This window comes from Nematolebias whitei, chromosome 15, assembly GCF_014905685.2.
Source record: "Nematolebias whitei isolate Nwh7 chromosome 15, NemWhi1, whole genome shotgun sequence".
Classification (NCBI taxonomy): domain Eukaryota; kingdom Metazoa; phylum Chordata; class Actinopteri; order Cyprinodontiformes; family Rivulidae; genus Nematolebias; species Nematolebias whitei.
Genome location: NC_056512.1, coordinates 11,572,048 through 11,593,870, shown reverse-complemented (window position 1 = coordinate 11,593,870; position 21,823 = coordinate 11,572,048). Strand labels below are relative to the sequence as shown.

The 21,823-nt window shown below is 42.6% G+C and overlaps 1 protein-coding gene across 1 annotated transcript in view; it reads left to right on the top strand.

Annotated features, from left to right (window-relative positions):
* Positions 1-21,823, top strand: part of trpm4a (transient receptor potential cation channel, subfamily M, member 4a) — a 116,904-nt gene that overhangs the window by 51,350 nt on the left and 43,731 nt on the right. Inside the window, exons 11-15 of the mRNA XM_037689315.1 lie at positions 2,465-2,764; positions 10,451-10,552; positions 12,765-12,893; positions 16,103-16,232; positions 17,617-17,762. Of these exons, the coding sequence (XP_037545243.1) occupies positions 2,465-2,764; positions 10,451-10,552; positions 12,765-12,893; positions 16,103-16,232; positions 17,617-17,762 (807 nt within the window). The remainder of the gene's footprint in view (positions 1-2,464; positions 2,765-10,450; positions 10,553-12,764; positions 12,894-16,102; positions 16,233-17,616; positions 17,763-21,823) is intronic.

Here is a 21,823-nt window from a genome sequence, read left to right as displayed (position 1 = left end):
GTTACCTTTTCTACGTCTAAGTCTGCTTCATTCTGGTTTCGTACTAATCTGGGTTCCGCCAGTTGTTACAATCTGAAGCTTAACTGAACTTTATTTTACCTCTTCCAAGGCCGGTCAGCTCATGGTCAAATGGCTGCATGCGGCTGGTGATTGTATGGCAAGCCATGTTGTCACATAATTGGATTGCGGCTGATCCGCTGACGCAATCAAATGCCCCACACCGACCCGGCCCGCCCATCCAGCACATTATTACGGCCCAGCCCAGCCCAAATTCAGGTCGGGCCAGGCCGGGCTTCAGTCTTGGGTTAGAAATGACAGCTCTACATGAGAGCTCGAGGTCTTATAGCGAGGATCCAGGAAACACATAGGAAGCAGAAGTAAATGCTGGAAACACGAAGGAACACAAGGTAAGCTATCTTTCACCAGAATATACAAAAAGGGCCAGAAACACAACTAGGCAGATAATGCTCCAGTGCTGAATGGAGGTCTTCTGCAGCCTTTTGTACTACTGCATTTCAACAAGGCAATAGTCCACTGGTGTGGCTAGATGGTGCCCTCTTGTGACTGCAAGAAGTTGACAGAGCAGAACTCCCACAATATGTCTAGATACAGGAAAATAAAAATTTTGTAGAATGAGAGTCAGAGACGGTCCTAAATTAAGTAAAAGTGGATTGGGGGGAGTGGTGGCGCAGAGGTTAGAAGATGGGCCTGTGACCAGAAAGTCACAGGTTCAACTCCCAGTACTGTCAACATCAAAATGTGGGTGGAAAAGGTGAAACACCCACACCTCCCTCCACCCTCATTTGCCCCACCCTGGGCCTCTGAGCAAGGCCCTTAACCCCCACCATCTGCTCCCTAAACAGGTCTCTCTTGAAAATGAGTTCTCGTGGCTCAATGAGACTACTTGTATAAATAAAGGGTAAATGAAAATGAAAAAAAAAGTAAAACGATGTACAAAGCGTGACAGTGTGGGTGGCTGTCAGAGCAGCGCACACCGCAAAAGAAGGGGGGTGAGAGGAATCTGCTGAGAGTGCACTTCTAAAGCCGAGGCATTTTTAACTTAACACGTGTGTAATAACATAATTACTGTAAACACAGAGGCACTCAGGAGCTTAGAGAATTTAATCAGTATTTGCATAGATTTTTTTTTCAGAACACACACACACACAAAAAGAGAAGAAAAAAAAACATACAACAAAGTCCCCTCCAACACCAAAGTATATCTATGAAAATGACACATGACTTCTCTTATCTTATTTTATTTTTTTCTACCTTTATTTCCTCATGTTTTTCTTTTTTTATTTCTGTATTAAAGGTCGCGCTGCTCCCTGCGGCTGCAGTCCCAGACGTCTTGTCCCCCCCCATGTATGTTGCCTTGGCAGGATGTACTGAAATGAAATTTCCCCTTGGGGATCAATAAACTATGTTGAATTTAATTATCCAGTGTTCATATACTGGGGATGCAGATCCTTCCATCTACATAAAATAAGTCTCCTGGCTAGAAGAGAGCCAAACGTAATTACACCCTTCTCGTACTTGCTGAAGGATCCACAGGGGCCACCCCAAACAATGAAATTAACAGTGACGGGTGTACAGTTTTTCCACTTATCCCAGAGAAAGTATCAGAAATAGATTGCCAATAGCTCCTCAGCTTTGGACAAGTCCAGAATGCGTGTAAGAGTGTAGCTGGAGTTTGTTTACAACAATTACATGCAGGGTCCAGGTCGGCTTTGATCTTAGACAGCTTGTCTTTAGACCAGTGCAGCCTGTGCACCACCTTGAATTGAATTACAGCGTATCTCAGACAGATTGAGGATGAATAAATGTTCTGAATGATCTTTCGCCAAATTGAGTCTGATATGGATTCCTCCAAGAGGGGCTTGGAGAATTTAGAGGTGTATTTATTAAACAGTTTTTGTCAAGAAACGAGTCACTGTCCATCAGCTTCCTCTGAAAGGAACTCCAGCCTGGTGAGGACTTGAACTGGCACTGGCAATGTTCAGCTCTGTGTGTTTGCATTGAGTAAAGATGTAGCACTGTTAGTTGCGCACAATAAAATTTGTGTGTTGTCCTATAACATGTCAGTCTATGCCATGCTGGAGATTAACAACATATCAGTTATTCAGCGCATATCAAGAAACATGCAACGTTTTTTTCATTTTGAAAAGCATACGCCCATCCTTGGCCCCCTCCCTCCCAGTGTACGGTTTGTATGATTGTGAAATATAGAAAAATGTGAACCACTCCTAGCTTTACCATTAGATTTCTCTAAATTATACACACTGTTCCTTAGATAAATTAACCTCTAGGTCAAGTGAGCAGTTTGTCATGTAAAATATTTTCTACTTTCATAACAAAGCTTGCCATGAGCAGCATTATTCATTCATTTTGTTATAGAAAGGCTTTATGAAGTTCTGCATAATTCAAGAAATCCAATTTATTTGATTTTTTTTCCCATTTTCAGTATGATGATCTCGAGGAGTCCATGACAGATGCTCTGATCAATGACAAGCCTCAGTTTGTGCGTCTCTTCTGCGAGAATGGTCTGAATATTCTGGATTATCTGACATATGGGCGCTTGGAGAGCTTGTACCGCTCACTGTCAGACAGCTCTCTGGCTTACATCCTTCTCCAGAGACGTCTGAGTGAAAGGCAGAATGTGGCAGGGTCCCACTCCTCTGTGAATGGAGCCCCAGCACCTGTGAACAGCTCTCAGTGTAAACTAACTACACCTGCTTCGATGAAAGATCTCAGCCTGTTTGAGGTGATGACGATATTTAAAGTACCAGAGTGTTTAAAGAAATAGTTACCAATTGTTAGTTACAAATATTTTGCCTTAATAACATATTGTATACTACAAACCGGATTCCAAAAAAGTTGGGACACTAAACAAATTGTGAATACAAACTGAATGCAATGATGTGGAGGTGCCAACATCTAACATTTTATTCAGAATAGAACACAAATCACAGATCAAAAGTTTAAACTGAGAGAATGTATCATTTTCAGGAAAAAATCTTGTTTCCAAATTTCATGGCGTCAACAAATCCCAAAAAAGTTGGGACAAGTCCATTTTTACCACTGTGACATCCCCCCCCCCCCCTTCTTCTTACAACACTCAACAGACGTCTGGGGACAGAGGAGACCAGTTTCTCAAGTTTCGAAATAGGAATGCTCTCCCATTCATCTCTAATACAGGCCTCTAACTGTTCAATTGTCTTGGGCCTTCTTTGTCGCACCTTCCTTTTTATGATGCGCCAAATGTTCTCTATAGGTGAAAGATCTGGACTGCAGGCTGGCCATTTCAGTACCCGGATCCTTCTCCTACGTAGCCATGATATTGTGATTGCTGCAGAATGTGGTCTGGCATTATCGTGTTGAAAAATGCAGGGTCTTCCCTGAAAGAGATGACGTCTAGACGGGAGCATATGTTGTTCTAGAACCTGAACATAGTTCTCTGCATTAATGGTGCCTTTCCAGACATGCAAGCTGCCCATGCCACAAGCGCTCACGCAACCCCATACCATCAGTGATGCAGGCTTCTGAACGGAGCGTTGAAAACAACTTGGGCTATCCTTGTCCTCTCTGGTCCGGATGACATGGTGTCCCAGTGTTCCATAAAGAACTTCAAATCGTGACTCATCTGACCATATAACAGTCTTCCATTTTGCCACACTCCATTTTAAATGACCCCTGGCCCAGTGCAAATGTCTGAGCTTGTGGAGCTTGCTTAGAAATGGCTTCCTCTTTGCACTGTAGAGTTTCAGCTGGCAACAGCGGATGGCACAGTGGATTGTGCTCACTGATATTGCTTACTGGAAGTATTCCTAAGCCCATTCTGTTATTTCCTTGACAGTGGCATTCCTGTTTGAGGTGCAGTGACGTTTAAGGGCCCGGAGATCACGAGCATCCAGTAGAGTTTTACGACCTTGACCTTTACACACAGCGATTGTTCCAGATTCTCTGAATCTTTTGATGATATTATGCACGGTTGATGATGATAACTTAAAAGTCTTTGCTATTTTACGTTGGGTAACACCATTCTGGTATTGCTGCACTATTTTTCTGCGCAACAATGGTGGAATTGGTGATCCTCTTACCATCTTACCATACCATACCATACCATACCACTTTATTTATAAAGCACTTAAAACAGCGACAAGGTCAACCAAAGTGCTGTACAGACAGAACAACAGGTAACACACAAAGCAATATACAAAATGAGGTAAATCAGAATATAGACATAAAAACGATGCAGATAATGATGACAAAGTGGAGCATACAGGATCAAAACACAGATCATCTGGTGTTGAAAGCCACCGAATAGTGGGTTTTTAAATGGGACTTGAAAACTGAGAGGGAGGGGGCCTGTCTGACAAGCAGAGGTAACTCGTCCAAAGTCTAGGTCCTGCTACAGACAAGGCCCTGTCACCTCTGGGCTTAAGACGAGATCCTGGAACTGTGAGGAGCAACTGGTCTGCTGACCTCAGGGAACTCGGTGGGACATACGGTTGTAGCAGATCAGAGAGATGGGGGGGGACGCTGTTCAGTGATTTGTAGACATACAGGAGTATTTTGAACTGGATTCGAAAGTGAACCGGTACCCAGTGCAGTGCGGCCAGAACTGGTGTAATGTGCTCTCTTTTGCCTGTACTGGTTAAAAATCGGGCTGCTGCATTCTGGACCAGTTGTAGTCGTGCAATGGAGGTCTGACTGATACCAAACAGGAGTGAATTGCAGTAATCAAGCCTAGATGTAATGAATGCATGTATTACTGTCTCCAGGTTATTTTTGGACAATATGGACTTCAGTTTAAACAGCCGCCTCAATTGGAAGAAGCATCATTTAACAATCATGTTTGCATGACTGTTAAGTTTCAGGGAAGGGTCCATTATCACACCCAGATTAGTGACTGTTTGTTTTTCTGACAGGGATAGTGTGGAAAGGTCGATGCAGTGGTTTGTGATCGTGTCATTGGGAGGGAACAGCATGACTTCAGACTTCTTTTCATTGAAACTTAAGAAGTTTAAAGCCATCCAGTCCCTGATGTCAGCCAGGCAGTTGAGCAGCGGTTGAATAGAGCATGTACCATTGTGTCTTAGGGGGAAGTAAATTTGACAGTCATTGGCATAGAAGTGGAAGGGCATGTTGTGTTTCCGGAAAATAGCACCAAGCGGCAGCAGGTATAAAGAGAATAGGAGGGGACCCAGGATGGACCCCTGCGAAACCCCCCATTTAAGGTCTGCCTCTGCGGAACTAAAATCCTTGATGGAGACACAAAAGGATCTGTCAGTGAGGTAAGATCTGAACCAATTGAGGGCTGATCCTGTGATGTCCACCCACTGCTCCAACCTAGCAATGAGGATCTCATGGTCGATGGTGTTAAAGGCGGCTGTGAGGTCCAACAGGACAAGCAGCACAGAATCACCAGTATCTGTGGATCTGAAGACGTCGTTAAAGACCTTCAGCAGGGCAGTTTCAGTGCTGTGGAGAGGTTTAAAGCCAGATTGGAATAGCTCTAAGATGGCATGATCCTCCAGGAAGCACTTCAAATGGGACTCGACTATTTTCTCCAGTAGTTTAGAAACAAATTGGAGTTTGGAGACAGGCCGATAATTGGAAACGACTGAGGGGTCAAGGTTTGTTTTTTTCTCAGGAGAAGCTGGACAGCTGCATGTTTAAAGGATTTTGGCACCACGCCAGTGGATAAACTACTTTTTATTATATCAAGAATGGACGGACCTAGAGTTGGAAAAACCTCCTTTAGTACTCGAGGGGGGACCACATCAAAGCGGGAGCCAGAAGGTTTCAAGCTGCACATGACCTGCTCTAGAGAAGATAGAGTGATGGGTTCAAAATGGTCAAATAGAGCTACAGCTTGAGGTGGGATGGATGGGTCATGAGTTGGAGGGGAAATGAGAGCCCGGGTGGTCGCAATTTTTTTCAAAAAGAAATGTAAGAAGTTCTCGCACAGCTCAGTCGAGGCTTCCAGAGGTGATGGTTCAGTGAGGTGGAGAACAGAGTTTAGGGTGGAGAAGAGGACACGTGGATTGCGAGAGTTTGAGGTAATTATATCAGAGAAGTATTTAGATTTAGCAGCTTTCACTGCTTTCTGATAACGGCGCCAACTCTCTTTAAGTATTTGAAAAGAGACCTGCAGCCTGTCTTTCCTCCACTTTCGTTCCGCCCTCCTACATTTTTTTCATTCATTCATTCAACCTTTATTTAGACAGGTAAATCCCATTGAGCCTCGAGGACTCATTTACAAGAGAGACCTGATTTCAACAAAGAAAGATGACAACAATGGACAACTGCAACAACAATAAACAATTAAAAAAAGTAATACTGCAGTTTTTTTTTTGTTTGTTTTTTTTACAAATAGGATGGCTAAAGAAAAAGGTAACAAAAAAAACAGCTAGATTCTAAGGCGAATGTAGAAAACTAAAAACAGGAACATGTCTGCATTGGTCCCTGCCAGGAGTCCAAAGATTCTTAAAGCCACTTAGAGAGGTCAAGGTCGAGAGCTTCAAATCTTTTTGTAAGATATTCCAGGAAACAGGAGCGGAGTAGGAGAAGGCCCTTTTGCCCAGTTCAGTCCTCATTGAGGGAACACTGCAGGTAATAATGTCCTGAGAGCGTACTCCGTAGCTGCACTCACGCAGAGACATGTAGGAGGAGATGTATGAAGGCAGCAGACCAAGAAGTGATTTAAAGATGAAAATGTACCAGTGAGAGAGTCTGCGTGTAGTTAATGATGTCCAGTTAACCAGTGAATACAGGGTGCAGTGGTGGGTACGATAATCACAGCCAGTTATGAATCTTAGTGCACCATGATAGACAGCATCCAACATCTGCAGGGTTCTTGTAGGAGCGTTCATGTAAATAATGTCACCGTAATCAATGGAGGGAAGGAAAGTCACAGATACAAGGCGTTTTCTAGCATTGAGGGTTAGACAGGATCTGTTTCTGAAAAAGAAACCCAGTTTAACTTTCAGTTTCTTTACCAAGTTTTCCACATGGAGCTTAAAAGAGAGATGTGAGTCGACCAAGATACCTAAATATTTATAGGAATCAACAAACTCAATGGGGACACCATTTGAGGATAAAATCGGAGGAAGAACTGCTGGGACCAACTTCCTATTTGAAAAAAAGCATCCCTTTGGTTTTGTCGGCATTTAGGACAAGTTTGAGGCGGAACAAATCTGTCTGGATGATGTTGAATGTAGATTTCAAAAGCTGGAAAGCCTTAGCAACAGTTTTAGCTCGGCAATAAACAACTGTGTCATCAGCATAGAAATGTATGGATGCATTAGGGATGTTTTTACCTACATTATGTATGTAGATTGTAAAGAGGGTCGGTCCTAAGACTGAGCCTTGTGGTACACCATTGTTGACTGTTAAATAACTGGAGGAAGTACCATTATGTTGAACACATTGCCTCCGGTCTGAAAGATAGTTAGAGAACCAACCAATGGTGTGTTCTGAGAAACCGATTTCTGAGAGTTTATGACACAAGATTTTATGATCCACAGTGTCAAAAGCTTTAGACAGGTCTAAGAAAAGTGCAGCACAGTAATCCTTAGCATCCAGTGCTTCAACAACGTCATTAAGAACCTTCAGTGAAGCAGTGGTTGTGCTGTGTTGTTTCCTGAAACCAGATTGATGTGGAGGTAAGATGTTAAATGAGTCCAGGTAATTTTTGATTTGAGAGTTTATCAGTTTTTCTAGAACCTTGGCTAAAATGCAGAGTTTAGAGATTGGTCGATAGTTGTTCAGTGAGGTGGGGTCACCTTCCTTCAGCAAAGGAAGAACAAAGGCTGTTTTCCAAGCGTCTGGGATGGAGTTTTGTCTTATGGAGAGATTGAAGATGTGGGTCACAGGGACTGTGATGATATGAGCAGCCAGCCTTAAGAAATAAGGTGGAAGTTCATCTGGACCTGCAGATTTTTTAGGGTCAAGATCTTTTAACAGTTTATTGACCTCACTGACTGAGAATGGAGAAAAAGAGAAGGTGTGATTAACTGAGGATTGACTTGTAGGAGGGATTTGATTTGTAGAAGTTTGGTTATTAAGTGAAGTGGCTGATTTTCCATTAGTAACTGTGTCAAATAAAGAACTAGAAGCAACAAAATGTTTGTTGAAACAGTTCAGGATCTTGTGCTTATTTGACACAGGAACAGAGTTAACGAGAAGTTGTGCTGGGAGGTCAGATGATTGGGGGGGGGTGCCTGAGAGAGATTTGATGGTTTTCCAGAATCTGTTAGGGTCATTTAGATTTTTGGAGGTCTGAGATAAGAAATAGTTGCATTTTGCTGCTTTTGACAGCAGTTGTACATTTATTCCTCATCTGTCGAAAACTCAACCAATCAGTGTCTGAGTCAGATTTTCTCGCTGTGGCCCAAAGATGATCTCTCCTGTGCAGGAGAGATCATCTAGTACATTGCTGCCTAACGGCCTTGGTGACGTCACTCAGCCAACGTTCTGCTCTGAGTTTTGATTTTTTGGTTTTAATAGGTGCAACATGATCCATATTCTTTAAGCAGACAGAGTTGAACTGGGCTGTCAGCTCCTCAGTGGTGGAGAGAAACACCAGGGGCTGAATTATCATTTCAGAGTTATAAACATCTGTGGAACGTGCGGCAGTGAAGTGGTTAATGGTCCGGCTGCGACGTGCAGGAACACACGGCTTAGGAGTTAGATGGGGGAGGGTGAACTCAAACTGGACTAGCATGTGGTCTGAAAAAACATTATCACCAATACAAGGGCGTCAGAAGCATCCATAATGTGGGGGGGACACAATAAATGTGTGTAGGTGTGTGTGTGTGCGCGCGTGCACACGTAAAATAAGGTGTTCACTAGTGAACAAAAAAGCAGCATTTCACCTAGATGTCCTTTAATTCCACACATTTAAAACGTGTTTCTCACCAAGTTTGTGTAAATTCAGCTGAGTTTTAAAGACATTTTAACTTTAATACACTTTAATACAGAGCCTCAGATCGGCCCTATTTGTCTTTATAGAGAAATAAAAAACATCACCACTAGACTTTTTTACTTGTGTTCAACACTACTCATCTAAATGATGTTTCTCATGAAGCTTGAGGACAAAAAGGTGTGGGGTTTTAAAGACATTTAAACTTTAATGCACCTGAACACACAGCGTCTCTTACACCTGCTGTACACACTTACTGCTAAGCTAATATGCTACAGACGTAGTGCTGCTCTCAAGCATCCTCCTAACATGAATATATGTTTATGATCAACCCCCTGGTCAACCACTGCCCACACTAAGCTGCTAAACTGGCGAGCGAGTAACACAGGTACCTTCACCTGTGCGCGTTTTCTGCCGAGGCAAGATGCAGGAAGGGACGGTGGAGAGATGGAGGTAACCAGGAACACCTGGAGTGGAGTTTTAATGGCTTGAGTATTCTCCTATTAATCAAGTGGAATGGATTCGTTCACGAAGAAAGAGAAACTACGCCGCCTGAACTAATGTTTTATAATAAAAGTGGGGGGTCCAAATGAACGTTTTTTTAATGTGGGGGGGACTTGTCCCCTTCACATACAATGGTTGTGACGCCTATGCACCAATAACAAGATTATTAACAGTCACATCATGAGTTAAAACAAGGTCCAGTGTATGTCCACGCTCTTGGGCGGGACCGTTTACATGCTGCGTTAGATTAAATGAGTCCAATAAATCAAAAAAGTCCTTAACTAAGGGCTTCTCAGGACCTCACACGTGCAAATTAAAGTCCCCAATAATGAAAACATGCTCATATTTTGGTGTGATTTCAGCTAAGAAGTCAGAAAACTCTTTATGAAATCCTTAGATCGAGGTGGGCGATAGAGGAGTGCAAATAAAGTCTGAGGTGAATGTCCGAGTTCAAAGACGCTCAGCTCAAAGCTGGCACGGGAAATTGGGATGGGCAGTTGTTTACAGTCAAAAGTTGATTTGAATATTGTTAATAATCCACCACCGCGCCAGCCTGATGGCCGCAGGGCGTTAAAATACAGACAGTTCGGTGGCAATAATTCTTGGCTTCTGAGAGACACTGACACTCTGAGAAGCTCTTTTTATACCCAATCATGTTGTCAATTGACCTAATTAGTGTTAATTGGTCTTCCAGCTGTTCGTTATATGATCAATTTCCTTTTTCCAGCCACTTATTGCTACTTGTCCCAACTTTTTTGGGATTTGTTGACACTGTGAAATTTTGAATCAACATATTTTTCCTTTAAAATGTTACATTTACTCACATTAAACTTTTGATCTGTCATCTATGTTATATTACGAATAAAATATTGACATTTGCCATCTCCACATCATTGCATTCAGTTTTTATTCACAATTTGTTTAGTGTCCCAACTTTTTTGGAATCCGGTTTGTATTTAAACATATTGAATGTTTGCTTGTTAACTGACTTTATTAAAGTTTGTGATTGCACTGCAGGTATCTCGACTGCTGTCAGATCTTTTAGGTGATATCTGTCAGCCATTCCATTATGGACCTTTTGGCCTTGACCACAGCGTCAGCACTAGGAGGGCCATAAAGGTCAGTGAGTTCAGCTTGTACAGATTCTCAGCTGGGCAAATTACCATAATCTCCGGTCTATAGAGCACGTTAGAATATAAGCTGCACACGCTAAATATAATTTAACAAACAATTTTGTACATATATAAGTCATGGGTGTTCACGTTGTAACATGAGTGGCAGCACACACCTACTGAGAGAGATGTGCAGCTCTTGTTGTAGATTAGAATCAACCACCAGATGGTGTTTTATAGACTTTATTTTACTGTTCAGTACAAACAGACAAAACACAGGTCTTCATAACAACTACCTCCCTCCGTACTGAATGGTCTAACACAAACTAGCACATAATGAACATAAACTAGGCTAACAAGAACAGACTAACCACTAAAAGAACAATGCTGAACAGATAACTGAAATGATTAACAATGAACATAACTTTTACCCATAATCCCTCCCTGAGGTCATGTGACCAACAGTCAACCGCAATGAAGCAATGAGGTAGTCTCAGTAAGTCACGAGGACCCACCCCCCAAGAGAGACGTGTATTGGGCAGCTATGTGAGCGCCTGGGTGTCATGAGGCTAAATGTTTTTGGTGGCAGGAAACTCGTTAGCACGTCCAAAAAAAAGTTAATAAATTAGTCACAGCATTGTATACGCTGCAGGGTTCAAAATGTGTGAAAAAAGTAGCAGCTTCTAGACTGGAAAGTACAGTAACTAAAAAAGTTAAATCTGGTCCTATGGACATTCAAAAAAACAAAACAAAGCAAAACAACAAAAACATGTAGAAACGTTTCGTCTCTCATCCGAGAGACTTCCTCAGTCTGAGGTGCTGTATTCAGCTCAGTCTCTTAAATAGCACCTTCTCAGAGTGGATCAACCAGTTTTGCTGCTGACAACCAAAACCAGCTGATCACATGCTCAAGAAGGACCATCAGCCTAACAATGGATCATTAGCACACTGATGGCTATTTACTATTCACAGAGGGCTGAGTGATACTAGCAATCACAGCATTGTAAGAGGGGGACAATTGAACACGTAGGCCTCCACCCCTGTTTAACGATGGACGTTCTTTTCACAAAGATGGCCTCCTTTACTCCTCTCTCAAACCATCATTCCTCTCTGTCCAGGATGTGAACATCTTCATCCCTGAAAGAGTGATCGCTGGCCTGGAGATGAGTGTAGACCGCAGTGTCCTGGCCTGATGATGTTGATCTTCTGTGCTGGGCCATCCTTTTGGCCAGTGGCTGTTTTGTTTCCCCGATGTAAGACTGATCACAGCCCTCCTGACACTGAACAGCATACACAACATTACTCTGTTTGTGCCGGGGGACTGGATCTTTGGGATGAACCAGTCTTTGCCGTAATGTATTTTGGGGTTTAAAAGCCACTGGGACGTTATGTTTAGAAAATAAACGTCTCAGTTTCTCTGATACTCCCTCAACATATGGAATGACCACTGGTCTGGGTCTGGGTTCCTCCTTTTCACCTGTTGGCTGACTGGAGTCCTGTTTGGGTTTCTTCTCTGCTTTTAGGAAGGCCCAGTTAGGATATCCACATTGCTCTAGAGCCTGTCTTGTGTGGGATTTCTCCTTCTGCTCCTCCTTTCTCCTTCCCAAAGCTGGTTGATCCACTCTGAGAAGGTGCTATTTAAGAGACTGAGCTGAATACAGCACCTCAGACTGAGGAAGTCTCTCGGATGAGAGACGAAACGTTTCTACATTTTTTTTGTTGTTTTGCTTTGTTTTGTTTTTTTGAATGTCCAGAGGACCAGATTTAACTTTTTTAGATATTTCTACCTGGATTATTGAGCATGCATCAGGAAAGTACAGTAAGTTTTTAAATCAGGAAGGGAGGGTTACAGCAGTGGCTAGAGAATTTCCGCTTGAAAATATCAAAACCTAACTATAATATAATTATTGTCATGGCCAGTTACATCTATAAAGTTTATTTATTTATTTTATTTTGTTTGAATTTTTTTAATTCAAAACTCAAAAAATTCACCCGAGCAAAAAATTCCCATCAGAATATGTCTACAGAATTCAGCAGTGACTTTTGCATTAGAAATCCAGTGAATCGGCCCCTGCAATCGTAAAACATTGGGTGGAATATTCAAACAACAAAATAATGTTTTCTTCTACCCTTAAATCACAGAGCATGTCTGCTGGCACTGAAAAGGTTTGATTGGACCAAACTCTCATTGTTATTTTCCTCCATGTTCTCAACCTCAGCAAGTGAATAAGCTGCTGCAGGGGGAATGCTCGTATCGGGACCAGTACTGCCTCACACCCTGGGCAGCCCTCTTCATCTGGGCTGTCCTACAGAACCGCAAGGAAATGGCTATTTACTTCTGGGAGATGGTGAGTTGTGTGCATTTTATTATACATTCTTGAAAAAAGAAAATACTCTCTTTAGAAACCGGTTAACACATTCATTGCCAAATTCATGAACACATTACAACAAACTTTGCTGTGATCATTGTTATAGGCTGGCATCCAGCTTGATTTTAGGTCGTTTTCACACCAGATAGTCCGGTAGACTCCGTTCGGTTTGGAACCAATATTCATGAGCTTTTGTTTACATTTGAGCTGGTGCGTTTGCATTCACACTGCACTGTGCAGTCGAGTCAACCTGTTGAACCAACCTATTCCCCCGCTCACCTGTGGGGGCGCTGCACCTAGAACTACTGAAAGAAACGACATCAAAATCTCTGAAGACACGTCTTCTTCTTCTTCTGTAAATAAAAATAAAAACGAAGTGGCATCAAGTTTTAGGAGTTATATTTTGTCATTTTTCAAAAATGGACTTAGCATGAGCAGAAGATGAAACAGAAGACCATGAAGAATATTGCTTTTCACACAAGGCAGCTGACGGCGCCATATACAGGTCCTTCTAAAAAAATTAGCATATTGTGATAAAGGTCATTATTTTCCGTAATGTAATGAACTGAAATATTTCAGGTCTTTAATTGTTTTAATACTGATGATTATGGCATACAGCTCATGAAAACCCAAAATGCCTGTCCCAAAAAATTAGCATATCATGAAAAGGTTCTCTAAACAAGCTATTAACCTAACCATCTGAATCAACGACGAAACTCTAAACACCTGCAAAAGATTCCTGAGGCTTTTAAAAACTCCCAGCCTTGTTCATTACTCAAAACCACAATCATGGGTAAGACTGCCGACTTGACTGCTGTCCAGCAGGCCATCATTGACACCCTCAAGCAAGAGGGTAAGACACAGAAAGAAATTGCTGAACGAATAGGCTGTTCCCAGAGTGCTGTATCAAGGCACCTCAGTGGGAAGTCTGTGGGAAGGGAAAAGTGTGGCAGAAAACGCTGCACAACGAGAAGAGGTGACCGGACCCTGAGAAGGATTGTGGAGAAGGGCCAATTCCAGACCTTGGGGGACCTGCGAAAGCAGTGGACTGAGTCTGGAGTAGAAACATCCAGAGCCACTGTGCACAGGCGTGTGCAGGAAATGGGCTACAGGTGCTGCATTCCCCAGGTCAAGCCACTTTTGAACAAGAGACTGCATCAGAAGCATCTCGCCTGGGACTGTTGCTGAGTGGTCCAAAGTTATGTTCTCTGATTACAGTAAATTTTGCATTTCCTTTGGAAATCAAGGTGCCAGAGTCTGGAGGAAGAGAGGAGACACATAATTCACATTGCTTGAGGTCCAGTGTCAAGTTTCCACAGTCACTGGGGTGTCATGTCATTTGCTGGTGTTTGTCCACTGTGTTTTACCAAGGGCAGGGTCAATGCAGCTAGCTATCAGGAGATTTTGGAGCACTTCATGCTTCCATCTGCTGAAAAGCTTTATGGAGATGAAGATTTCATTTTTCAGCACGACCTGGCACCTGCTCACAGTGCCAAAACCACTGGTAAATGGTTTACTGACCATGGCATTACTGTGCTCAATTGGCCTGCCAACTCTCCTGACCTGAACCCCATAGAGAACCTGTGGGATATTGGGAAGAGAAAGTTGAGAGACGCAAGACCCAACACTCTGGATGAGTTTAAGGCCGCTATCGAAGCATCCTGGGCTTCCATAACACCTCAGCAGTGCCACAGGCTGATTGCCTCCATGCCACGCCGCATTGAAGCAGTCATTCATGCAAAATTATTCCCGACCAAGTATTGAGTGCATAACTGAACATGATTATTTGAAGGTTGGCATTTTTTGCATTAAAAACACTTGTCTTTCATTGGTGGGATGAAATATGCTAATTTTTTGGGACAGGCATTTTGGGTTTTCATGAGCTGTATGCCATAATCATCAGTATTAAAACAATTAAAGACCTGAAATATTTCAGTTGGTGTGCAATGAATCTGAAATATATGAAAGTTTCATTTTTATCATTACATTATGGAAAATAATGACCTTTATCACAATATGCTAATTTTTTGAGAAAGACCTGTACATGGAGAGAACATGCAAACTCCACCCAGAAAGGCCCCCGGACCAGGATTTGATCCAGGGTAACCTGCTCGTTGAGAGGCAGCAGCTCTACCAGTTGCGCCACCGTGCTACTGTGCTAAATCCATCCATCCATTATCTTTACCCGCTTATTCCATTTTGGGTCACGGGGGTCGCTGGGGCCCATGTCCAGCAATCACTGTGCGAGGGGCGGGGTACACCCTGGTCGGGTCGCAAGTCCATCACAGGGCCACATAGAGACAAACAAGACAAACAACCATTCACTCTTCACTTACACCTAGGGACAATTTAGAGTTACTAATCAGCCTAACGTGCATGTTTTTGGTCTGTGGGAGGAAACCGGAGCACCCGGAGAAAACCCACGCATGCACGGAGAGAACATGCAAACTCCACCCAGAATGGTTCCTGGACTGGGGTTTGAACCAAGGACCTGCTTGCTGAGAGGCAGCAGCTCTACCAGTTGCACCACCATGCTGCAGGTGCTAAATCATTAAAAATAAATTATTTTAAATAAACAATCCATGCCGATCGTGCGGCTCATCCATCAATCAGCTAATTGTGTGTGATATCCAATCTTAATTTGAAAAACCGTGAAGAGCAAGTCTGCAAAAGTCGAACCCCAAATTAGCGAGGGACTACTGCATATATATTCCCATAAGAAATGGGAATATATATTTATATATATGGGTTTACATTATCTGTAAAGCCACCACCCCAAACATTTGAGGAAAATATGCTTTCTAATTTTTATATTGCTTATAAGTATAGTTTTCTCAAATGATTGGGGGTGGCTGAAGATTAATCTAAGGGGGCCAAGGTCACCAATGACCACCCCCTGGCTCCACCTTTGCACCTGGTGGTGGATAAAATTGCTTCCTCCACTCACTAGGATCTGTCACTCTTCACCGACTCAAACAAGCAAAAATAAATAACAAAACTCCCTCCGTTCTCCACAGTGTAACTCCTACCCACTTGAGTATCATACACCAAAAACATTTAGGTTTACTTGCGTTTTCTATTCAATTCTTGTCCAGAAAAACACACTGTTCAAATCCCTCAGCGAGGGGGACATCAGCGTACCACTTGTTTCAGTAGGTAATTCTTGGCATTTTGTGTTTCTTTGACAGGCAGGGGAGTCAGTACTGAGCGCTCTTGGTGGATGTAAGATATTGAGAGAACTTTCAAAGCTTGAGATTGAGACAGAGAGCAAGCTGGCAATGAAAGAACTGGCACAGAAGTTTGAAAACCTGGCAAACGGTGAGTTGGAAAACATTAAAATGTGAACCATCAGTTTACATTCAATCACAATTTTCAGTATCTGCATCATTCTTATTAATATTATATTCTTATGAGATAGTCCATCTCTGCTTCCTCATAAGCACATATTACATTATACATGAAATCTGACTGCTGAATCTGACGCCTGTGTCATCCACAATGAAGCATCATTCAAACACCTCTTCTCGCTCAGACAAGAGACATCCACAAGATGCAAAAATGCATGAACAGTTTTTCAAATGTACACATTGTAAATTGCAAGTAGGAATATTCTGCACATATAAACTGTCAAATACATGCACACAAATCATCTGCTGTTGATGGCTCAGATGTCCAAGATGTGCAGCAGCCTTGAATGCAGAATTACCTTTGTGGATCTGAAGTGGTTATAAAGTCTCCAAAGTCACATTCATGCAAGCTGATCCATGCGCTCATGTTGACTGACCTGTCCGTCACTGGTCCATGAACTGTTTTATATTTTTTTTAATTTTGTAGTACGCTTGTGGATCTTTTTGTACACATACAAAGCTAATTGTATGCTCATGAGACTACTTTTGAGACTAATTTATCTCCATAATGTTGCACCTATTACTGCCCCAATGAGATCATGTCGAAGCTTCCTGCAGTTCTACTCACTATTGGCCGAGCAATTTTATAAATCTGCAATCCAGCGCAGGTGCTAAACTTACTGTCCATGACTGCAAATAAGTCAACAATTGAAACTGAATCACTGTAAGACAATTTAACCTCCACTCAGAACTGTTCAAATAGTTGAAAAATATTCCAAGAATGCAGTTCAGGAAGCAAGCTAAGTAATAAGTCATTTACAACATTTATTAGGAGGAATTTAGAGAGAGTGGTGGCGCAGAGGTTACACAAGGTGGGCTTGTGATCGTAAGGTTGCCGGTTCAACTCCCAGGACTGACAACATCAAAAATGTGGGTGGGATAGGTGAAGCATCCACACCTGCCTCCACCCTCATTTTCCCCACTCTGGGACCTTCAGCAAGGCCCTTAACCCCGACCATCTACTCCCCCGGGAGCCGCAGATAGCAGTTCTCTGCTCCACACAGAGAGCTGTGGTAGCTTGGTGGTCTGTGGTTGCATCAGGAAGGGAAAACATAAAAATAATTGCCAGGTCTTCATGCGAGATAATTTGCTGTGGTGACCCCTGAAGTAGAGATCAGCTGAAAGAAAAAATAAAACCATTTTAAAAATAAGAGGAAGTACTTATTATTTAGGGCAAATCTTTTTTTTTTCTTTTTGAAGCTGGGACTTTAATCCACTTCACTTATTGACCCCTGCATCTGTCTTATGTTTTGTGTGTGTGTGTGTGTGTGTGTGCATGCGTTCGCGTGTGTTAGATGTGTTTGGTGTGTGCTACCAGAGCAGTGAGAGTCGTTCCTTCACCCTCCTCATCAGGAAATCACCTGTGTGGGGCGGAGCTACGTGTTTACAGATGGCCACAGCAGCTGACGCCCGCCTCTTCTTCAGCCATGATGGTGTTCAGGTACAAATACTACTCCTTTTAGTGAATTTCCCTCAGGAATAAATAAAGTAGTAATTAGTTCATTTTGCCCAAAGTAGACATTTACACATTGAAAAAGTGAATACTTAAGAAGAAAGAGATGTAAAGATTCTAGATCTGTTGTTAGTTTATTTATTATTTACTTAATTTTTTTAAGTTTAAACAGATATGGGAAAATCCATCCATCCATTATCTTTTACCCGCTTCTTCCATTTTGGGTCACGGGGGTCGCCAATGCCCATGTCCAGCAATCACTGTGCGAGGGGCGGGGTACATCCTGGACAGGTCGCAAGTCCATCACAGGGCCGATATGGGAAAATCTTACAATATTTTTATTTTCTTTAAGCTACAGAGCAACATTGTTGTAGTTGGAAAAATAGATTAAGAATCTGATTTGAACAAGTGGTGCACCAATGTCTCCCATCACTGAGGAATTTGAGGAGTGAATTTTTCTTGTTTAGTTAGAGTGTTTTTCTTGCCTGGAATTGAACAGAGAATGCAAGAAACCATAGTATTTTTCAACACACAGAGGCACTGCAGAGTTCAGATAAAATCACTCAGATCAAATAGTTCCCTCTGGAGAGATCCGTACACTCATGGGGGGAAACCAAGGAATGGCCAAGGACACGTCAGATAGAATCCAAAGAGTCCTGAAATGATGGCAGATTCAGCTGGGCCCTTCTGATTGATCCAGAGACTTCCTCGGTGGAAGGGGCAGAGCATCAAACCTTTACAAAACTGTCAGGCAAATTAAGATAAAATAGTCTGTCAATGCCAGTCAGGGAGACGAATTTAGATAAGCCCAATTGTTTTGGGGATAGGCAGAACTCTACTGACATCTACCTTGAGTCTATGTCGGTCCGCTCGGTTCCGAAACGTCCAAACTGTTGCAGAGGCAAAGTTTGGATGTGGAGGATTTCTATGAGGCCTTGGATAGAGACTCTCGGTCAGTTGCAAGGATATTCTGGCTAACCATCAGATGGCTGAGATGTGGAAAGCAGTGCTTTACTAAAACTATGTTCAGTGAAGGTGGGGTGCTGTTGACTTCAACCATTGATGTCGTCAGGAGGTGGAAGGAATACTTCTCAGACCTTCTCAATCCCACATGCACATCTTCCATGGAGGAAGTTGAGTCGAGAGACTTCAGGTTTGATCTGTCCGTAACCGTGGCTGAGGTCACTGAAGTAGTTAAAAAGTTCCACGGCAGCAGGGCTCCAGGGTTGTATAAGATTTTCATTTCCTCAAGGCTCTGGATGTTGTGGGGCTGTCTTGGTTGACATGCCTTTGCGATGTCGCGTGGACATTAGGGCTTTAACAGACTACTCGAGTAATCTACACATGGATTCCTAGGACACGTATTGAGGTTTTTAATTTCATGTCGAGTATTTGTGGTGACGACATTACGCCACCATTACGTCATCGCGTCACGTGTCTCGTGATCCGCACCGAGCGCGGGTTACAAAATGGATTCCTCCAAGCAGACGGATGGAGCAGAGCAGACCCAGTCTTGACAAACAGGTAGAAATGCATCAATAGTCTAGAGATATTTCACAAAAGATGAATCTTCTGGTTCAACTACTGTAAGGAAACAGAAAATGAATAAACGTCCTGACTGTTTGAAGCTCGTTGCAAACCGGTGTTACACCATATTTTGTGACCGTAGGGGGCAGTGTTGCATGCACTGTTGCAGGTCACAGAATATGGTGTAACACCCGGTCCAATGGACAGAACCAGAACCAGCTTCCTCTGACCTCGTTTCACAAACAAAAAGCAAAAAATATTAATCTCTAAACCTATAAAAAAAATCTATAAACATATTAAACACTAAAACTAAACTTAATGCGCACCACAGCTGGAGGTGGTACGGGGTGGTCGTCTCCCCCACTGTTTTTAGTTTTGTTTTTGACGTGCCGCACGTTTCTTCACGTTTGCAGCTTAATAATAAAAACTAATAGTTTCATTTTTCCTGTGACTTATTTGCTGTATGATAAATGGTAGGAGCATTTTTTTCCCTTCCAGGCTCTGCTCGAGGTGGCAGCTTCTGTTTTTTCCTCCCCCGTTTTTCCTTCTTCCTGCTCTGCTCTCTGTCTGTCTGAAGCACCTGGGACTCATCTCCCGAACATAAATTAAAAAGATTATGGATTTGGTATCGTGGGCGTTCAACTCTATTGACAAGATTTTTTTTATCAAAGCGACAAGGTCCTGGAGAACCGGCGTGTCCAGCTGAGACTCACGCTGTGGGGTACGTCGTGGATTTGTGGGGAGTGCGGCAGATGATGTGTCTCTCAGTCCTGTCTCAAGAGGATAATGAAGACGTTTATATATTTGGAATTATGATAGCAGGGACTCTGCTTTTTGGCATCGGCGGGGCTCTGTTTTATCGACTTTTGAAGAAGACGGCGGGAGCAGTTTCGGCCACGGAAAAGCTTCCGAGTCAGTGTGAAGGACTGGTCCTCGCTGTAGGAACTTTAAATCGTCAGCTTAACCGTAAGGTGGAGGCGATTGAGAATCACAGGCCACCTGCGGCTTCTAGGACTCGTCAGCGTCGTGGGTTCGACCTTGAAGGAGACTCATAGCATGGATCAGTGGAATGGAATCCCACAATTAGGCATTTTCGGAACCAGAATGCCCAGATGGACTCAAGGCTGAAGAAAAAAGTAATCTGTCTGCCTGAAGAAAAAACAAGAATCAAGCTTATCTGAATCAGACTCCCGACGGCCTCGGAGACAGGCCGACTATCATTTTCTCCTGGGACATGAGTACCCAAGGACAAAAGCTTCATCTATCGCACCCCCCATCCCCCAACCCAGAACTTTCTGTGCAAGCTTATCAGAACTGTCCGCTGAAACAACATCTTGAGAAACTGTGGCTGATCTGAAAAAACGCTCATGGACAAATCTCAACACCTTGATGTCAAATGCATATGTAATCATGTTTTAATTGTGCTTGCTGGTAGAGTTTTTTGATGTCTCAAATCGTGTCCTGATAGACAAGATGTGAAAGATCTTTTTTTGTAATACCACTGTAGAGGAACATATGCTGTATATATTCATAAATTAAACGGATTCTTTCATTTTTCTGGACTGGATAATATCGTGCATTGAATAATTAAAAATGTAACGTGAGACGTTAATTATCTTTGACCCATCAAAATGAACATGGTCATTTATTTTCAGAATCAAGTTTAACACATCACACATTTACATTAATTGGCAAAAATTGAAAATAACAACATAATTAATCAGCTTTACAACCAGGAAAACCATACGGCCATGATTTTCCGTTGCTTCACCACAGACATTTCTAAAATTATCTGGATTAATTTCTAGCAAAAAGAAGAGCTTAAAGATGGAAAATGAAGTTTATCTTGAGAGAGATGGGTGAGGGAATTTGTCTGTTTTAACCAGAACAGCACGCTCCTTTGGACCAGCTTAACCCAACGGTACACTTTGGTTGAGATAGACTCTTTACCTTTGCAGATGATAGTTTCAGCGTTGGTGTAGAGCTTTCCTTTCAACTCTTCCAGCGTCTCCGTAAGAACAGCTAAACCTCAGGAGTCGTGAGATCATCCAGAACAGACATTTCATAATTCCCTGATCTTCTCTCGTTCAGCTTGTTTTCTTCCTCCAGCATCCTGAATTCCAGCCTTCTGAACTCTGGAACTGACGGAACCAACTCACAGCATTCTCTCAGCGTTCTCCTCAGCGTTCTTCCCAGAACTGCCGAGAACTTCTCAGAACTACTGAGCTCTCCAGAACTTCGACTGGAGCTGGAACCTCTCGCAGAACTACTGTGAACTAGGAAGTGTTGCACCTTTTAAAAAGGGTCACTTCCGGTTCATTTGAGGACTTTCTGATTGGTCGATGGACCAAAACAGAGGTGTGTTTTGTGATGTAAGAGGTTATTAAGAGTCAAGGAAAAAGATTAAGATTGTTTAAGAACAGACAAAAGATATTATGAAGAACTCAGACTTCGTGGAGTCAATTCTCTAGTATCTTGCTGTAAAAGTTAAACATGACATTTCTTTTTTAGTAAACTTGCAG